Consider the following 15,680-nt stretch of genomic DNA (forward strand, 5'->3'; position numbering starts at 1 on the left):
CATCTTTAACTCAGAGACAAGAACTGTTGACCTTGCTCTGATTTCACAGAAACAAGACCAGTAGAAGAGTTCTGGACTATTTTGGATTTCCCTGGCAGGAAAGAGGGAGAAAAGAAAACCTGAGAGAAGAAAGTGTAATTGCTATTGTATGGTATTATCTCCATATCCCATAGCAACAAATCTTATTATATATTTTTTCTTATTTAAACCATATTCATGAAGGTTTTATTGTTAACTTGATCCAGATGACTGATCAAAGCATTGTTCATTATTGCCACCTTGCTAAAATATTTTTAAAAGCAGTTTTAATATTACACTTTTATAGCTACATATTGCTATTAAGCTATTGAGTCTATTACTAGTCAATCAAGGATTTTCATTTTGTTTCAAGAGTTCCTTGGATAAACTCTTCAGAAATGTCAAGAGAGATGGAGTATATGGCACCTTTTCACAGATGGTGTTCATCAGGGATTTTAGTTAATGGATAAAGTTTCAGTTTTCCATGGCTGACTTTTGATGCTAGTGAAAGTATTCTAAAGATCCCTGCTCTTCCAAAGGCTGGAGGATAGTAAGGAAGTGAACCCCATAACACCCCCAAACTCTTTATTCTTAATGAAGTAAGTAACCAAAGGCACGGGGTATTTCTGTATTTTACTTAAGAATGGAGTATTTCTCAAAGAAGAACAATCTGACTTTTCTAATAGCTCCAAAACTCTACATTTATCCTGCTGTCCCACTCCCAGGAACAACAACCAAAAACAAATACACAATAGGGAAAATTAAACTGTCGCATGAAGAGTTACATATTCTTCATGGCGAATCATAGATGCTAATTGTATATTTTTTACTTTCATGTGTTCCGCGGTAGCCCATACCCTTTCCATTCATTCCTTCACACACTTACACATTTATTCAACACACATTTTCTTATATACCAGACTCTGCGCTAGATGGTGAGTACAAGGGTAATTCACACATAGTGCTTCCCTCAAGAGAATTTAAACCTAGTGGAGGAGAAAGCAAAGAAAGCATGTGGTTATTTACCATTCATGGAGATACATTCCATGACGGAAGTGGGTGAGGAGTAGGTACAGAATTCTGGGGAAGGCAGTAGAAGAGTACTTAATCCCTTATGAAGTGGACTTAGGGAAGTTGGTTTTGGAGGTGATGGTGTTGATGCTAAGGCTGGAGGAACTAATGGTTATAACTCAGGTAAATGGGGAGAGGATAAAAGGCATGAGAAGACCAGAGATCAGCACGTCCCACAGCCAGGGAGGTGGGGGGATGAGTGGCTGGGAGGTGAACAGCAGTTACTTTGAAAGAGCTTCATAAGCTGTGGTAGAGATGGGGCTCTTTCCTGAGGGCAGAGGGGAGCCTCTGAGGAATTTGAAGCCAGAGAGTAACAGGGGTTTGATGTCACTTCAGCTGCAGATTGTGTTCAGTGGGAGGCAAGAGTGCAGCAGGAGAGCAGTTAGGAACCTGTTGCCCCAGAGAAATAAGGGGGCGCCTGGAAGAAAGAGGAAGTAGAAAATGAAATCTGATTAGATTTGTCTCAGCAGTCATGACATAACATAGTAAAACGAATATAATATAGTTAGCCAAAGGTGAAAGTGTCAGGTCAGCAGTTTGGTAGATTCTGAAAAGGAAATAAAAGTGGGCTTCAGTGAATTACTAAATGAGACCATGAGTTCCCAAGTGCAGTGCTGTGGAAAGCTATCCCTCTCCAACTCTATATTAGCTTTCCTAGGATTTCAGTTATAACTGCCCGGAAGATTTGTGTCTAAGGCTTTGCGTTGGGCACCTTGTGCATCAGATGACTACTGTTACACGTGGAATCACCTGGTAGATGTGTCCAGAATTATTTGAACAAATAGTATACTTGTTCCAATCCTTCTTTAACTTTTTTCTGCAGTTTTCTTCCATCCACCATTAGGGAGTGTTATTCATAGCTTCCTATCTTTCCAGACCATTCTTGGTGTCTTAGAAAACCAGTGTAGTTGGGTGGTGGATAGGTAGTGTAGACTGAAAAAAAAAATTAAAGAGACCCCATTTCCAGTTCGACAATTAACCGAGCAGATTTGGTCAAACTTTTTTATGGTAGGGAAAGCTAGCAACCAGCCTGTAAGAACTCGGTCACAGTTTAAGGGATATGCTACAAGCAAGATAAATAAAAATGGTCTAGGGTATCAGGCCAAACTCTCATTTTTCATCTCCATTTCACACTCTTCTCTTCCAGCCCAGACTAATCAAAAGAAGCCTCTTCCGCTCACAATTGCTCTGTGTACATTTCCCCAAGATCTGGTATTCACATGAACAACGTGGTTTATTTATATTTCAGCACCAAATTGGAAAGATGACATCATTCATTTACAGTCTTTATCCCATGACATGCCTACTCTCCAACACCTCATTTCGGCAGACACATTTAGGACTGCATATAGCATCTTGTTTAGCTTGTACATTCTTTTATGGGATACAGTTCAAAGGTAGGGAACTTTAGGCTTGTCGCTGGTAAGAAAATAATCTCATAAAATCACAGGAGCTTCCCCAAAGGATAAGGACATTATAATGTTTACAATAACAGAGTTATTATTTGTTCATTTAGGTTTCATCATTCATTCTTGGGTGAGTCTCTTCCTTCTTGACCATAGGCAGATCTTAACAGCTCCCTTCAGACTTTCAGAATACTATTAGAAGAAACAATTCCAGATTTATTAGTTCATGAGTTCAAAAGTACAGGCTCCTGACAATACTGGAATTTTAGGTGTGAATGCTGAATTTCACAATCTCATGTGTAGGGCAGGCAGAGTAGATGAGCCTCAGCACTTGGTGGGCAACAACTCCACTGACCTGCTCTTTCTTACAAGGTGTAACGTGTCTATTGGGTCTTCTGACACTTTAAGTGGACAAGTGAAGGATGGAAATGCTATCAGCTGACAAAGTTTGCCTGGGATTTTTTATTTGATTTTTAGATGGCTCTTTCCCTCTATTTTTATTGTTTTTATCCATACGCATGCCTTTTTTACATCCACTCTGGGGCCTTTCAGATATTATACACATTTTAAAAAATGGAGTGAGTAAATCATGAGACATCCTCTGTCACATAGAATTGGGATGTGAGGTGTTTCCAAAACTTAACAGAACTGAAGCATTTATGAGAAAGTTATTTCTACCTGTTCAGCTGTTTGCTTTTTTTTTTTTTTTTTTTAACTTGCAACATGGCGAAGAGGGAAGCCTAGAGATTGAGAATTGGGAGACCCAGAAGATATCCATGTTTTATGTCAAGAAAGAGACTCTGGAGGCTGAAATCTATGCCTTGATTTTCTAGCTGGAAATGAGGATAGTAATAATTCCTCCCAGGAAAATTTTGAGTATAATTAGACTGTACATGAAAAATACTACAAATATATACTGCTAGGTCCTTTAATATTATCAGAATATTATTTATATTACATACTAAAATTCCAACTAGCTGGAGGCTCTGCCAGCCTCTGCCTTCCAGGTCTCTTAAAGTGCTTATGGGATTGTTATGGCAACTCATGACATGTCCTCAACTCTTAGTGACCTTCTCTGGCTGAAAACAAACTTGCAGCACCCCTCAAAATCATGGCCCTTTCTTTCTTCCAGTCATTCGTTGCAGCAACATGCATAGTATTATCTGCATTTGCTTAGCTCTGTATTAGATTCTGGGGAGAGGCAGATGAAAGAAAGAGCCTCAAGCCTAGCGACAAATGGACAGATAAGTCCGTGGCTGTAGAGCTGTGGTAAGTAGGAGGTACACGTCACCCGGCCTAAAGGGCGGGGTCAAGAAAAGGCTGTCCTTTAGCCAGGCATAGAAGTTAGAGGCAAAGGAACATGTATTAAGAAGGAAAAGTGTCTTCCACTAAGTAACAGCAACAATATTAATGGTAATAATAGCATATGACTTTTACTTCAAGCCCATTGCCTGCCAGATCACTTTCTCCTCACTGCAACCCCAGGGAGGGAGGCACTATTACTCCCATTTTAAAGCTGGGGAAACTGAGGTGTGGAAATAGTTAACTCTCAAAAGACTTCATAACCAGTAAAGAGGTGGAGAAGGACTTGAACCCAGACGGTTTTATCTCTAAACCCACACTTGTACTCTACATTTTGTTGCTTTCTGGGCTAGATATTTTTATCTGCCCTTTCCCATGGTCTTTAGGCATTTTTCTAGAGTCTGTGACCCTGTTAAGTAATTGATAGTTATTCTGTTTCTTGCCCTTCATAATAAAACAATACAGTTCTGTGGCCCTGGGTTTAACTATGACACCTAGTTGCATCATGTGACAAATATTAAACTTTGCTTTTTTTCTGCTTTATTTCCCAAAGAACAGTATCATTTAAAATGTCTATAGAGAGCTCTTTCCCTAGAAGTCATCATAGCAACAAATCATCTCCATCAGTATTTTGCATTTAGCAGCTTTTAAGTGGATTTCTCTGCCTTATCTTGCCAGACCACTGTTTGCTGTTTGTCTGTAGTTCTCTGTCTCTACCCAGCCCTTTCCCATCTTTTCATCCAGGGCTTCCTTCTTTTGCTTGCTCTAGAGTGTAGGATGTGATTGTTGGCAGTATGTGATTGCAAGCTTATTCTGGATCTCAGTGATCACTTGATAACAAAACAAAGCACTTTAGAAAGTGTCCATTTTTTCTCTTTTAAATCACATGGATGGGGGAAGTACACTTATGTCTACAAATGTAGATCCAAGAACATAGTGACTTCAAGGATGTGACAAAGTCTCTTTCATCAAAGCTGATGGCATGATGCATTCTTTATTAAGTTTCAGTTTAACTAAAAATGAAAATTTCTGGGTTAGGAACAAAGGGAGACCTATAGGTGCTATAATTATGCCCTGAGTCTCTTTGGCTGGTCTTCTAGCTCCTGATGGAAACTTTCCTGGTTTTTGTTCTGCACAGACCCAGAACAGAATGAAGCTGATGGCGGACAACTATGATGAGGACCACCACCACTACCACCACCACCACCATCACCACCACCACCGATCTCCTGGGAGGTCGCAACATTCCAATCACAGGCCTTCTCCTGACCAGGTCAGTTTCATTGCTGCTTACCTCCAGGACCCCTTTTACCCTTTGGATATTTTAAGATAAAATAAATAATCCTCAAGAAATAATAAACAGCATAAAGTGATATGTTCTTTGAACTGAAACTAATAGCTTTGGTATTTATTTCCATCACTCAAGGAATCTAAATGTTTTCCTTTCTCCTTCCTCTTTAAGGTTTTGTCTGTTCTTGTTTATGTTATGCATTTTCTTTCCTCCCCTCCTTTCTTCTTTCATAGATATGTAGTCTGTTGCTGGCTCAGTATCTAATGGTGGGTTACTTTGGAACGTCTCTTTCAGAGTTTTAAGTGAGAGCACTTTGTTTTCATGAGCTTGGCAACCAGAGAAAGCTTGAGTTTGCTGAGCACTGTCCTAGAAAATTCCTTAGTGATGCAAATTAAAACTGGGGTAAAACAACATAAAAAGAAATCAGTTTTGCTTGCATTTTAGCCAGTGAAGTCAAGGGGTCCAGTTTATTTGATTTGGACCCTATCTTAACCCTTGACTAAGTAAAGTAGTGAAGAGATGGACTGACAAAAACACAACCCTCCTGTAGTTTTCAACAATATTTGCATTCAGCCACCAAATGCAAAAACTATTTATGGTGTTTAGCATTAAAATTCTTAAAGGTGAACTTCATAGAAATTATGAAATTAAATGCAAACTAGCAAGGTAATGTAGTCAAAATTAGCAGCATTTCCTCCTTTATTGTTCTATGACCTTTTAAAAAATTGTGTAACATACAAAAAATTACAACAGTGATGGGGCCATAGGTAATGGAATAGAATCATCTGGATAAGTGTGAATGCCTTTGTTACATATTTCTGAATATGTGAGGGGAGATCTTATTGCAATTACCTGTGTGAAGAGGAGTTTAATTGTTTGCTGGAGGGAGGGGTGCTTATTATGCTCCTAAAACTATTTTTCAGATGGCTGTTTCCTTTTCATCTCATGTCACTAGCATCCCAAAGAAGAAGTTAAGATTCCAAGTCTCCAAGGTGTTTTACCAGGAGTACAACTTCAGGGAGCACTGTTTATATAATACACAACGTAAGATGTGCTTCCCGGAGCTGTATAGTAAGGTAGCTCGAACCAGGAGGCTCCCTGCCCCCACCTCTAACTTGGCCCTACCCTCGTACTGGGAAACATTAGTCCTCAGAGACCTCAACCCTGCAGAAGATGTTCACACAGGACATCTTGGTTTCTGAAGCCAAGTGCAGGAAGGTACCAGTTTATGTCATTAGTTCTCAAAACTGGTTCTCAATTTGGAGATCAGCAAAATGGAGAGATTAAGTTTATGCCATTATCTTGTATGTCTGTAGTTTTGGTTGACTTGGTTTTATTTATTCAAATCTCATTCTTCACTGCCACCACCACTTCCAGCACTGATTTATCCCAGTATACTTGGCATCCTGCTAACTAAATCTCTTCATTCTCATTCTTGATCCCTGCCCTTTGCTCCTTGACCTTCTGCCATGAAGAGTTTATTGGTTTTATTGGTGCTAGAAGGCCACGCTGGACTTTCCCCTAGAGAAACAGGAACAGAGAACAGTATAGGAACAGAAAGGATTTGGAGCCAAACTGTGGGAGTGGATCACACAAGGACCTGCTAAGAGAACAGTCTCGTTTCATCACAGAGACACATAGGCTAATGTGTCCTGCTAGAGACGTGGCACAGTTCAAATTTATCTGCCTTGTGAAGGATATTTTTTATGAAAACTTGTCTCTGGATATTTTCCTAGAGTTCTTTAATCATTAAACTAGAGTACTTGCCTGCTTGGTTGACTTCCTTATGTTTGTCTACCGACACTAGAGGTTGTCATAGGGCAAAAAACATTGCTCAGAGGTGGTGCCCTTCATAGAAGGGTTAGCATTCCTTGAGGAATGTCTGGTTAAGCTGTGTTGTCAGGACCTCTGGTATACCTTTCTCATTGCCACTGTTAGAGAGATGGTGACGACCTTCCACTTTTACATCCTTCATCTCAGTAACTACTGTAAGCGACCCACAGGCATAGAAGCAGAGAGCTTTATCCTCTTCTGCATATGAAAAACCCAGTCCCTGAGAGAAGGGAGGTGGCAACTGAGTAGAGTCCTGCTGCTGATTGTTTGCTCATTCAGTTGATATTTGGAGCACATATTCCATACTGGCCAATCTGCTGGGCTTGGGGAAGAGCATGATAGATAAGACAGAACCCCCTTCAAGGAAATCCCCTGCCTTCAAGGAGTTTTCTTGAAGGGGGTTCTGTCTTATCTATCATAAATACAGGACAAAAATCGTATGTCTCCTGATGTCTCCTTCAATTCTGTTCTGGATCATGTTAATCAGAACAAGACAGGTAAAAGGTAGTTATAACTTAATTAAGGGGCCCATGACTTAGGAACTCCAGTGGGGTTCCAGACTGTGAAAGTGAAGTGCCCTTGACCAGAAGGAAAGCCTTGTGGTTTAAAACTGGAGTCAACAATCCTGTAAAGCTCCCAAGGTGTACTTTTTCCATCAGAGGAAACTTAAGTTAGGAACCCTGGTATAAGTAGGTTGACTCCAGTGATGGAGATGATAAGGTCCCCTCGGCTAGTTGCCCCTATTGACTAGGTGTCCCAGGTCTAGGACAATGATGCCTTACCCTGTGCTGGATTTTTGAAATTCGTATTCACCAACTCATATATCAATATGTGCATTGTTGTAAATCTGAGTCCCAGAATGTAATAGCCATTGAAAGGCCAGGAAGTCTTTCCCAATTGATTACAAAAGCTACTCAAAATTGTGTGAGGGTATATACTAATATATTTGGAGTGGAACTACTTCTTAGGAGAAAGTGACAGATTTATATCAGTATGTGACAACATTAGAGTCTAAATAATGGATTGATTTGGATGAGATTTAGACTAAATGTTCATGATGTACCCGTGTTAACTGAACTGACTTACAGGGGAAAGGACTCTTCCAGGGATTCTTGATTCCCTTTCTATGACTCTTCCAGCCCTGACCTTTCTGTGGCCCTGAGAGTTAACCAACAGTGTCTTCTGGAAGAGGGGCTACAAAATGTTGATGTTGCCTTTTGAGCTTTATTAAGAGGTCTGAACATATGAAAATGAAGAAATACAAAAAAATCAGCCACTTTGCTACTTTTCCAGAGAAGCTCTTTTTTTCTTAGGAAACTCAATTTAACTATTGCCAGGTACTTGCAGAATTAGATTCTTTTTCCATTTCTTCCCTGTCCCTCTCTCCTTCACTATGATTTTTCTTTCTCTTCAGGAGAAACCCAATCCAAGGGTTGTAAGTCTAGACTAGCGTTTTTCCAAAGTAACTTTTGGAACATTAGTCCCAAGGGGAGAATCTTGAAACAAAGATTCGGTGAGCAAAGAATTTTGGTAAAGTGCTGCATATTAGAACATGATGTTGGAGAGTCTTGGTGCAATTAACAGATCAAAGGATCTATAAAGTCATATAAGAAAGAAAGCTCTCCAGTTTTATTTAACCCAGCATTTCCCAGACTTATTTCACCATGGAACCTTTCTTTCTTATTCTTTTCTGGTAACATCTGTGCTCTGAGAAATGCTGTTCTCAGAGTATCAGGTGAAGAAAGAGACTACCCAGTTTAAAACATGGCTGATCCAGTTTCCAGCAGTGTTTTTCATCAGAAGGTGGAGTTTTAAGGCAATTTTCCTTATGCTTTGCGTAGCAGAAAATGAGTGACCCTTTCATTCATTTCTTGGGATACCTTTTCTAAAGACTATAACATCTGAGAAGGAGTTATCCTACCAAAGGAAAAAAAAAAACCCAATAGACTGGAATTAAGGGAGCCATTATAATAATGAGGACCCAGGAAAGCAAGAAAATCATAAATGCGTGGCCCCTGACAGATTGAAAATGAGTGTGATGGGGGAATGGAATATGGAAAAGTCAGTGGGGGATGGCAGTCCCACAGCCTAGACCCTACCCGAGAAAGGAGCAGTTAATAGTTGGTGGCCTGTGACCCCCAGGATGGCCATAGGTCATTGAATATGTTCAAGCAGAACTATCAGAGAAATCCCAGTAATGTCTTAGGAAATCCTTCAAACCAAGAGGTGTTCACATGGGAAGATGACAAATATTTCCTATGACACAGGCTGCTGGTGAGCTTTGAGAAACAATTAAGTCCAAAGAATAAATAGTACATTCTGGAGACATATTAGTAACTTTATTTTTCGTGAAGTTACCCAGACTGACTTTAGAAAAGCTACATGGAAACTCAACTTCTCCTAAATGCCCTCTGTACCTGTTATCATCACTGTCTGTTATTTTCTCTAAGTAGCATCTTTTCATTTTCTTACCAATGATGCCAATTTTTTGAACTTGCTTTTCCAGGCATCATGTGATTTTTATAGTCATATTTTATTAACCTCTTTACAGTGGCTCCTAGGTATGAGCTAACCTCATGGATAAGAAAAGCACAGCATCAGAGTGAGCACCACACTTCAGGTTCATTCAGGCTGCTCTTCGGCTTCCAGGACTCACACTTCTGTGCTTGGGTCTTGAGTTGGATGTTGGGTCTTTAAGGACCTGGACCTTATTGCTTTTTTTGTGCAAAATGTACCTTCATTTGTTAAAGCATCTGCCACTCTGAATCTAATTTGTAGGGACCTAACTGGCAAAAACCTAAACATTTTTTTGGATTGGAAACCCTAGAATATGTGGCCACTTTCCAAACCCACAACTTGCCTCTCCTCTCTGTCCCTCCTTCTTTGAATGGAAATGCTCACTCAGAGGAGTTTGAAAGATCAAGGAATTTTGACTACCTTGAAGACTTTCAGATCTCAATTAAAATTTAAATTTCATACCTTATTTTATAGAAATCTTACTTCTAAAAGAATGCTACAGAGTCCAAGAGCATGAAGGCATACTACTTATTAAATTGATTATGGAAAAATTGGTTGAATTTTGTGTTATATTCACATACTTTGTTACATATTGGAAAGCACATTCATAACTGTCTGGCTTATAGTAGGCATTCAGTAAATGTCTGTTGAATGAGTTGTTCCTATAGTACCTTTAGGAAATAGGAAGGGCAGATGGGAATATCCCCATTATGCGGATAAAGACTGGAGCTCAGAGAGGTTAATTACTCAGAGTTACAGACCTGAAAATCAGTTGGCCCTCTAGGAGGGCCCGAGTCCCTGAGTGCTGTATGCTGTGGGTAAACCACCTTGAATGTCAGTATGGATATATTTATGCAATCTCATATGTTGAATATGGTTGCATGGCTGCAATATCAACTTCCTCTAGAATGCAGATGTCTCTTTCCCTTTCTCATTAAGTTTAGTAAATTTCATCTAGTTTTGATTTATTTCCCAAAGTTGAATTAAAATGTCATCTCATTTCCCTTCCCATTTGCCTCAGCTTTTGTTGTCTTTATTTTCATTCTTCTGTTCTGTGACTTTATTCCTTTCACCACCACCACCACCCATTTCCCCTGTTCCCCTTTACTCTTCTCTATTCCTGCTGTCACTGTGCCAGTGAAAATGAGGCTTCTTACTACTCTCTCACTGCCCTGGAGTCACCAGAGTGAGATACTTAAGGAGTGAAGTCTGGCACAGAGAAAGAAGGAAATTGCTCTGGGTTACAGGAGGCCCTTGGCAGTGCATTGCCAGGACCCACATTCAGTGACTCACTCATTCACAAGCCTTTGTGCACACAAGGCCTGGCACAAGCCAGGCCCCCAGAGCAGAGTAGCAGTTGCTTCACTTGGCCCAAGGCTGCCATCAGACCAACCAGGGCTCTTGGAATACTTTCTGATAGTGACCTTATTGTGCCAGAAGCTGGGTTTTCAATTCTGCATCCTCAACTTTAGGGTGTCCACTCTACTAATCTGTTTCTATGAAACTGATTGCCCTAATCCTAAATATTACCTGCTCCACTTGGCAATTTCCAGAATCTGCCTGCAGATGTAAATAGTGACCTTTGGCTTTCTCTGTTGCTCCTGTTTACCGTGTGGTCCCAGCATGTGATGACTCTCAGCCGAAACATGAATTTATACCACAGACACATATCAGAGCACCTAATGACCACTTCCATTTTCTGCTGAAAATTCCCATAAAATTCTGCTTGAGACACATGTCATTCTCCCAGAAGCATCAAATAACTTGATCATTAAAGAACCCAGACCTAGATTTGGCCTTCTTTAAAAGCAAGTGGTCATGGGACAGATATACAGATTGCATTTTAAGATATAATGAAGTGATCCCAGTGATCTCACCCATGCTGACTGCACCTATGCTCTGCTTTAAAGAGGCTGCAATGTTTGCTACCTTGGTTTTGAGATTTCTGGTCTCAAAACATGTTCCCTCTCCCTTCTTCTTACAGGCAAAAGAGCTATAAGGTAGAGTTAGCTCAGAAAATAGAAACGAAGTTCGGTCCCTCTCGCTCTCCCACCTCTGTCCATGCTGCACACACCTGAGCTCCCAGATGGAATTAGTCAGTGTCCTGCAGAGCATTCCTATGGGGGGGAATTTCCTGCCATCCTTACAATCAGGTCCTCACTGAAGTGGTGACCAGAAGTAGGTGACAACATTTCCAAGCCCCATGTGTTTCTTGACCCCAGATCTGTCTGGTAACCACAGCCCTCCTTCCCTGCTTTTCTCCTCCTCCTCTTCCTCCCAGGGGCTTGAATTTTCTGTCTGGTCAACAGGAGTTGGTGGAGTCTCGTCCACTAGGAGAACAAAGCAGTCACAGCAGCCCCTCCCTGGGCCCTGTTACTTCTCAGAAGCCAACTCAGGCCTGTGGCTTCCCCACTTGGCCTCTGTGAAATGCTGGACGGGGTTCTGTGATTGATGCCCTGCTTTCCTTGCACTTTCACCAGCAGATTAGCCAAAGTGCAGCCCTTTGAATTCTAACAAACAGACGAGGGGTTTAACTTGTGCCATTGCCCCCAGAAGATGGATTCTGTATATAGAGTTGTTATTCCTAGCTTTTGCTCAGGGAGGAAAAAAAAGAATTTATTTTATGTTTTGAGGTTAAATGAATGTGGGATAAATGTATACATAGTGTCCTGTGTGTATATATATATGTATAGCTATATGTCAGACGAACTGAGGACTTTTCCACATATGGAAGAATTTCTCAAGATCATGTTTAACTAGAAATTTCTCTCCCTAACTTCCCCTGAGTGCGTGTTTGAATATACATTATATATACATATATGTGTGTGTAAGTACATTTTTATGTTTCCTACATAGAAGAAAAATTAACTACCATGTATCAGAGCTTACTATAGTTTCAGGACAACCAAAAAACAAAAATTTTTAGTTCCTCAAGTTGGTAACCTAATAAGAAAAGTTACATCTCTTAGGCTTTTAATATTAGTTTCCCATTCAAGCTAGTATGTCTGAAGCTTGCCAGAATAAGAGACGATAGAGGTTTTTTGCATTGCAAATCTAATTTCATGGCCTACTTTTGGGTTTTGGCTTCATGTAGGGATGAAGCCTTCAAATTCAAAAACCCACGAAGAAACCTCTTGTTTGGGCAGATGTTTATTGGATGGGAGAAGGGTTCAGAGATTTCAACTTTTCCCACTCTTGGGCCAATCCTCTCGGAATCGGAGCCAAGGATGTCCTGGGATGCATTTTAAAATAAATCTTGTGAGCCACTTGCCTCTTTTCTTTCTGTAAAAAATTAATTTTCAAAAATTGACATTTAACATTGTATTAATTTTAGGTGTAAATATAATGATCTGATGATATTGTGAAATGATTACCAGATAAGTTTGGTTAACATCCTTCACCACACATAGTTACAATTTTTTTTCTTATGCTTACTTGCCCCTTTTCTGATGCTCCTTTTATAGCAAGTAGATTGGAAGATAATGTTTAAAACTCAACAGATTTTTTTTTAAGTACATGAAGTAGAAAGTACATGACACCTCAGATGTCATTTTTCTCTTTATCCCTCAAAGACTACTAAAAGTCCCCAAAGCTACTAAAACATGAGCCAGAGGGAATATGTGATTTCTCACCTTTGGGAAATAAAGGTGGCAGTTTATTTGCTTGTTTTTAAGAGCAGAAGCTCTGGAATGACCCCGCCATGGCTCTCTGTGAGGCCGCAAGTAAGGAAGGAAATAAGGACAAATGTCTGAACTGTTGTGTGAGGTATTTAACTGCTCCTTCCTCTACCAGCAGTTACATGCTCACCCAGCCATTACAAGCCACAGGAGAGGAAGGGAGGTGGGGGTGACACAGCCTTTGGGAAGCTGGCTTTGCAGATGAGCAGGTTATTGCCAAAGCTCTTTAATCTGGGTGTGATGTTAATTCCTTTACATGTAAGCACACGAGGGCACGATTTGATAAACCCTGCCAGGTAGGGTCTTCATGTTTGGGAAAAAGGCAGCGCTGCTTAATGCATCAGGATCCTCTTGTTAGAAAAGGATTTTTCCTTAAAGGAGGTTTGAGCCTATTGAAGATTTCAGTCTTACTCTATTTTGGGTAAAGTTGCCCCCTCCTCCTCCCACTGATTCCTCCTAGTTTTAAACCTTGTTTTCAGTATTAGGGTTTCATTAAGAGATTTGTTACGGCATCTTTGGAGTCATCAGGGGTTTTCAGACACAGTCTGCCCTCCCAAGCTTGTAGATGTACCTCATCTTGGCAATATTTGGAAGGGTTGATTCCTTTGCAACTTGCTGCTTTAATCCAGTCACATTTGTCTAAGAGGCAGCACTTCAGCTCCCCCACTGAAAGGAGGTGGCCAACCTTGAAAGGTCTGGAAGCAAGGAAATCCATTTTCTGTTGCTAAACATCATTACCCTCTTTTTAAAAATTTTTTTCTTGAACTGCTGTAATAAGGATCATGTTGGACTTCCACACTCCAAGGCGCTTACAAGCACTCAGGAGATAGCAGAACCTCTGGAAAGAGAATTGAAAACATGCTTTAAATGTATACTGCATACACACAGTATCTAAAAACTACCTTATTTATGGAAAAACAGCATTTTAAAGATTGTTCCAGCATCTGCAATACTAATGATCTGAATAAACTCTAGCTTTGAACAGCCCATATATGTTAAAATAACTAAGGACTGTTTAATACACTAGCAGATCCTTTTTACACACACCCTTTTTTGCTTTTGTTCTTAGTGTAATATCAAGTAATTTGTAGTAATAGTGATAAACTATCAAGTGCTACCAACAAGGATGGTGTGCTCAGTTATGTTTGTGTGTGTTTGTACCAGCTACAGGGTAGTTTAATTTACATTCTCAAGTTTAATTCATACAGCAACCCTATGAAGTGTCAGGATCCTCTGATCTCATTTTCTTTTTGAGGCAACTGAGGAAGCGAAGAGACAAGAGGCTAGGGGATTTGGTTGCCCACTAGCCAGGAAATGGCAGAACCAGGAACATGTTAAAAAAAAACAAAAAACCCACAATTTTCACTCTGTTTAACAAAGCCAAGGGTTAATGACTGATGGATGAGGGAATGAAAATAAAGCCTGTCTCCACCCCACCCCTTTTTTATGGCTATCTGGCAATGGCGCAGCTTTTAGCAGATGTTGACTTTGGGCTCCAAAAGAATACTGTTGGCCAACATAGAGCCTTCCAGCACTCCCATCTTCAGCTGGGTATCCTGTATCTTTCAGCTGAGAGAGCTGGCACCATAAGCCAAAGATTGGTTTGACAGAATTACTTCTCCTTGAAGGAAACAGAAAACTGGTTTCTTCAAGTGACCCTATAATGATAGTCCAAAAAATTGAGAAAGTGCCTAAAGTTAGAAGTGAAGGAGAACCCCCCCCCTCCAAATCTTCTATAATGTTCTCCATGGCTTGGCAAAGAGGACTAAGATGACTGCCTGCCTCAGGGGGCCCCTGCAACCTCGACTTGCTGAGAAGAAGCAACCCCGGCTTCACAAGCCTCCAGTCTCTGCCTCTCCCTCGAGAAACACCCCAGTGTGTCTTTTAAAATGCGGACTCACCCGTCATGTTCTCCTCTACCAGTGCCGTTCAGCTTTCACCAACTCAGGTTAGAAGAATAAGCCAGGGATGCAGCTGCTGTAGTCAGAAGAGGGAAGGAGCCATTCTGGGGAGAAACAAGTAAACACAATCTTGGCAGCCCTAAGGAATTCTGGAATCCAGGCAGCCTTCTCTTTCAGAGGACTAGAGTCATTCAGAAAAGCAAGGACTGATCCTATAACTTACTTATTTGGAAATATGTGTGGAATTCCCACATCTGAGATGCTGTGATGCAGTGGGAAGGGAATGGAGGCGCTGCCTCTTCCTTCAGGGACCTTGAAATTTCTTGGGATGCTGCTGTTATGCCGTAGAAAAGACAGCTGCCATGTGCATGTGAGGTGTTCTTTCTTCCAAAAGCCAGAGAGATCCCACCTAAGTTGTACCATCCAACTCTACCTGGGACCTTCAATAGCTTGGAAGGAGGCAGTGCAGAGTTTGAAGGACTTCAGAGCTGAGCTAAGCAGAACCAATACCTTTTCTGGGGCCAAAATGAGGCTTCTTTCTTGGCTTCACAGCTCACACGTCAGGAGGATACACCTTTGTGGTCAGACTGAAATTTGACCCTGGCTCCACAGCTCCTGGGCAGGAGTCCTCAGGGAGCTGCTTAATCTTTCTCCCCAAGCCTGC

At 40.8% G+C, this 15,680-nt stretch overlaps 1 protein-coding gene and 1 long non-coding RNA gene across 4 annotated transcripts in view; one reads left to right on the forward strand and one right to left on the reverse strand.

Moving 5' to 3' along the window:
- Positions 1–15,680, forward strand: part of ERC2 (ELKS/RAB6-interacting/CAST family member 2) — an 875,964-nt gene that overhangs the window by 684,879 nt on the left and 175,405 nt on the right. For all 3 annotated transcript variants that reach the window (XR_012499973.1, XR_012499974.1, XM_074344641.1), the window contains exon 15: positions 4,936–5,070. Coding sequence is in view for 1 of the 3 variants with exons in the window: in XM_074344641.1 (XP_074200742.1) it covers positions 4,936–5,070 (135 nt within the window). In the remaining 2 variants the exon portion in view is untranslated. The remainder of the gene's footprint in view (positions 1–4,935; positions 5,071–15,680) is intronic.
- Positions 12,598–15,135, reverse strand: LOC123612264 (uncharacterized). Its single transcript, XR_006719482.2, has 3 exons — positions 15,017–15,135; positions 13,687–13,953; positions 12,598–12,720 (listed from the first exon to the last, which is right to left on the reverse strand). It is a non-coding gene; the product is annotated as an uncharacterized LOC123612264 (long non-coding RNA).

Source organism: Camelus bactrianus, chromosome 17 (assembly GCF_048773025.1).
Source record: "Camelus bactrianus isolate YW-2024 breed Bactrian camel chromosome 17, ASM4877302v1, whole genome shotgun sequence".
In the NCBI taxonomy this organism is placed as follows: Eukaryota; Metazoa; Chordata; class Mammalia; order Artiodactyla; family Camelidae; genus Camelus; species Camelus bactrianus.